At 33.3% G+C, this 5,040-nt stretch overlaps 1 protein-coding gene across 1 annotated transcript; it reads left to right on the top strand.

Moving 5' to 3' along the window:
* The first annotated feature begins 2,361 nt into the window (after positions 1 to 2,361).
* Positions 2,362 to 3,184, top strand: LOC107889742 (18.1 kDa class I heat shock protein). Its single transcript, XM_016814291.2, has one exon. The coding sequence runs from the start codon at positions 2,530 to 2,532 to the stop codon at positions 3,007 to 3,009; it is 480 nt and encodes a 159-aa protein (XP_016669780.1). The 5' UTR covers positions 2,362 to 2,529; the 3' UTR covers positions 3,010 to 3,184.
* Positions 3,185 to 5,040: the final 1,856 nt, after the last annotated feature.

Raw genomic sequence — 5,040 nt, 5'->3', positions numbered from 1 at the left:
GTGAAGGAGGCCCTAAGCCTGTCGATGAATCGGCAATTGTTTACTTCATTAGTCGGAGAGTTTTTATTTGGTACGTGAACCTTGAGGTACTTAATATCCTTTATTCTTTGTTTCATATTATAAGTTTTCCCCTTGGAATACTATGTTGGTTGGATACCTTTTAGGTTTCTGCATGTTTAATCATTGATTTCATTAGAAGCTGGCATCGTCTAAAGACTAATTTAACAATGTTTCTAAAAAATATTTTTGACATAAAATACGTTTTTGACAAAAACTCAAAATTTTTTACTTTTGCATTTAGTCAATTTTTGACGTTTAAAGAATATTTTTTTTCTCAAAAAAATATTTTTTTTTAAATTTCAAAAACACTTTTTATCCTAAAAATATTTCTTAAAAGCATTATTAAACTAACTCTAAGTGTCATCAAATCCCTCTATTCAAACTCTCCGTCGAGATGCTCCGTTAGTCTAAACTAGCCTTAATCTAAAATTTTTATATCTAAAAATAAGAGATTGATATTTGTGCGTGGCAACATAACTCCCATGGGGTTGCGAGAACTTCACAAAAGCTTAAACATTACTGTGATGGCCCATTCATTGGTTTTTCTCATGGTGGATTGTTTAGTGACATTTAGACCCAATTTAGACCAAATTAGGTTGAGAACAGAACATGGCAATGGCATGGCGTCAATGTCCCTTACATCACCCTTTTGTTGAGGAACTGTTAGTAATGCAAATATATTCTGAAAATGACTACTCCTCCCCCTGATACGAGTCACAAAAGCCCAAATTCTTGAAGGCGAGGCCCAATAAGCAAATTCCCAGCCCAATCAAGAAATCCATCCATACTTAGTTGAAAATCAGGCCAAATTGTCAAAGTGGCCCAAGTTGTAAAGTTTTATTTTTATTTATTTATTTATTTATTTACTTAGTTTAAATTTTTATGTCAATATTCAGTCCAAGAGTCCCAGATAAAATGACCTTTGACCGAATTTTCATATTAAAATAATTAGGAGTTTTTTTTATTTTAGTTTTCTAATTAGATTAGGACTAGTTATAAGGCCTATTTAAAGGCATTGTTAAACACTTATCATTATTATTAAAATTTCAGATTTGTTGAGAGCAGAATTTTCTTTGAGTTCTTCAAGGATTTTCTCTTGAGTTTTCTTTAGAAGTTGTTTTAACAATCTTTTTGATTGTGGGAGCCATCTTCAACCTTCTTCTTGCCATTGATATTCTTTGGAGGGGAGATTAGAGCCGTTTGAAGGGAGTTGTGAGATCTTTCGAGATTTCAAGGCTTCTTAGGACTTATCTTTCAATTTCTTACTGTCAATTCTTTCTTTATTTCTACTTGTGCTGAATCATTATCTAATCTATTTTCTGTTCTTATTGTGTTTTCAGCCTTTTTCTATCTTAAGGAATCAGCCCAAAAATCCCCAATTTCTAGGGTTTTTCCATACTCTTTTTGGGTGAAATTAGATTGTCGAAATTTGGGAAAAACTATCTTGGTGTTCAATTGGGCAGAATCACAATCTCCTTGAGGGTTTCAAGAACCCTAACACTTATTTCTATTCTCAATTTGATTCTTTGCTGATTTGGGGATTTTATTTCAGATCTGGAAATTCAAAGTTCTAATCTTTTAATTTTTCTGTTTCGTTTCAGATCTAATTGTTTAGGGTTTTCGTAGGAGTTTCTCGTGACTTGGCAACTCGATCTTGGTCCGTGCGCAACCCCGTATCATTCCCCACGCAAAAGAAACTCCATAAGTATATATATTCGTCTAAATCCCTTCATCATGGATAAAATTCCTTCTGGATGTGCACCATTTCCCTAAAGAGGATTCCTTATTCCTGTCTCCAACATCTTCACGCTCACTATTTTAAGCACCAAGTGTGAAGCAAATTATTTTTTAGCACAAAATTGGATTAAAAAATTTCCAATTTAGGGTTAAAACTTAGGATGTCTCTAGCGCGGACCTCAGACAATAAATTATATGATATACCTTTTAAAAGGTTTTGTTTTCGGACAAATTCTCCGTTAATCAATCCAAAATTAAGTTATTCTTATTTTTTTTCCTTGTAAATTATCTCGTGAGTCACCTTAAAAGAAAATAGGATTTAAAAAAAGAAAAGAAAATGATGCTTCAAAACTAGTTTATACTAAGTGGTTTTTGGCTACTAAAAAGGAAATTAATAAATTATTTGAATGAAAAAAAACAAGGTGAATATTAATATCAAAGGTGAAAAATAAAATAAATTAAAAATAACAAAATTTGTAACAGATCTCTTTAATAAAAATGGTTGATGGTTGAGTGAATATGATTTTAAAAAGTGTATATATAAATTTTTATAATATAAATTTATAAACCCACTGTATAATTACGCATCAAATACAAACTTTTTCTGCATTCAGAATATCCCATTTTTCCCTTATAAAAATGCTTCTCTATCTTAGCCTCTTTCTCATACCAAAATAGCATTTGATTATTCTTACATAATCTAGACGTCTTGCCTAGTTTGTTTTTACAGCTATGGCCATGATTCCACGAATGTATTACGGTGGGCACAGTGTTTACGAGCCTTACTACCAGCAGCAAGCAGTTTGGGATCCGTTCCAAGAAGTCCCGCACGGTGGGAGCAGCTTGGTTGCGGCTGCTTCGCCCGAATCACGGTTCGAGCTTACGAAGCTAGACTGGAAGGAAACCCCGGAAGCTCACGTGTTCAAAGCGGAGCTTCCAGGACTGAAGAAGAACGAGGTGAAGGTGGAAGTGGAGGAGGGGCGAGTTCTGTGCATTCGCGGGGAGAAGAGCGTGGAGAAAGAAGTGAGCGGCGGGACGTGGCATCGCGTTGAACGCAGCAGCGGTGCGTTCGTAAGGCGTTTCAGGTTGCCTGAGGATGCGAAGCTTGATAAGCTGACGGCGTGTTTGGAGCGGGGGGTGCTCACCGTCACAGTTCCTAAGAAAGAGCACAAACACCACCCTAAAAGAACCATTCAGATCCATGTCCAGTAATCTTGTGTTTCCCTTTTGCTTAACAATGTCATCAGGGAATGAGACCAGGTCTTTATGAATCATATATATATAATCTTATATGAGTGCTTTTGCTGTAAAAGTGCCAATATATTTTGGCTCTTATAATTTAGTATGATAAATTAAATACTATTTATATTATAAAAATTCAAAAATATATATTTGGTGAGAGAGTAGGAGTGTGCAAAATTCGGGTAAAACCGAAAAAATTCGATTAATCGGTCGGTTAATCGAATTAATTCGGTCGGGGGTCAGTTAATATTTTTTTGAGTTTTCAGTTAACGGTTAATTCGGTTTGAAACCGGTCGGTTAACCGAAAAAATAATAAATAAAATTATAATATATAAATAGCCAACTATTCACTCAAACTCAATCCAACATAAACTCAAATACCCAATTTAATATATATTAACCCAAGTACCCAACCCAATCATAAAAATTACAAATAATTTAATAAATAAAAAAAATCTAAATCTAAAACTAAAAATATATATATATATTCGGCTAATTGGTTAATTTTACACTTATTTTAACCAAAAAAATATAATTTTCGGTTAATTCAGTTAACCGACCAAATTATCCGAAAAAATTTCGGTTCGGTTAATGGTTAAAAATTTTGAAGGGTCGGTTAATTCGGTTAATGTTATTTCGGGTCGGTTAACGGACTGAACACCCTTATAAGAGAGATTTAAGGTTGCCACCTAATAATTATATACTAATGGCATATTTGAGTGATTATTGTAATCGATGGTTCTCACTTAGTTTGATGTAATTGGAGACTTTTCAATTCTTAGAGGAGAGGGTGAGAATTTGAGTAGTTACACAGATCTCAAATTTAATTTTAAAATTATTTTTATACAAGTTATAAAAATAACAAAATATAACAATTTTATTATATTATAAGAATAATTTATGTATTTAATAAAAATATAACAAAATATATATTATTTAAAAATTTATTTTACATGCTAAAAAATGTTGTAATTGTTGTAAAATAATAAAGAAAGAATAAACTAAAATGTGATAGAAGAAAGAGTGTAGAGAGAATATAGAAGAAAGAGTGTATTTATATATATATATATTTTTCATGAGTACATGAGCCCCATATATATAGGGGTTAAAAGTAACTCTCTAATTATTATAGGGCATGTAAAGGGTCATGACCTTTTATCTCCTATATTAATGGGGTATAGGAAAAGTCTCATAACTTATGGGGTATAGGAAGAGTTTTATAACTTATGGGGTTGATAATGACATCCACATAAATATTTCATAACACTCCCCCTTGGATGTTCATTATCTAACTATGCCTCGTTAAAACCTTACTAAGAAAAACCCAGTAGGACAAAAACTTAGTGAAGGAAAAAGAGTACATAATTATACGCTTGATATGCTGCCTCATTAAAAACCTTACCTGGAAAACCCAGTGGGATAAAACCAAGGTTAAGGAAAAAAGAGTACAGCGCGTATTAACTCCCCCTAATGGCTACATCACTTGAGATCTCGAAGGTGACGCATTCCAATGTAGTAAACAAGCTTCTGAAACACTGATGTAGGAAGCGCCTTAGTGAATAAATCTGCTAAATTCTCACTTGAACTGATCTGCTTAACTTTTATCTCATTAATCTTCTGAAGATCATGAGTGAAGAAGAATTTTGGTGCAATGTGTTTTGTTCTGTCACCTTTGATGTATCCACTATCGAGCTGATCAATGCGTGCTGTGTTGTTTTCAAACAAGACAGTTGTAGCTTCCTTTCCAGATGATAAACCACAATTATTCCTTATATGCTGGATCATAGATCTTAGCTATACACATTCGCGACTTGCTTCATGGATTGCTAAGATTTCTGCATGATTAGACGAGGTTGCTGCAATTGTTTGCTTCATTGAGCGCCAAGAGATTGCAGTACCTCTATATGTAAAAACATATCCAATTTTTGATTTTCCATTATGAGGATCTGACATAAATCCTGCATCTGCAAAACCAATCAACTCTGTCTTTGATTTATTAAG

The sequence above is a fragment of the Gossypium hirsutum genome, chromosome A09, assembly GCF_007990345.1.
Source record: "Gossypium hirsutum isolate 1008001.06 chromosome A09, Gossypium_hirsutum_v2.1, whole genome shotgun sequence".
NCBI classification, from domain to species: domain Eukaryota; kingdom Viridiplantae; phylum Streptophyta; class Magnoliopsida; order Malvales; family Malvaceae; genus Gossypium; species Gossypium hirsutum.
The sequence above is the reverse complement of the archived record's forward strand: the minus strand, read 5'-3'. Positions and strand labels throughout refer to the sequence as shown.

Excerpts from the sequence above, each read along its gene's own strand:
- LOC107889742 (XM_016814291.2), top strand. The coding sequence starts at position 2,530 with ATGGCCATGATTCCACGAATGTATTACGGTGGGCACAGTGTTTACGAG.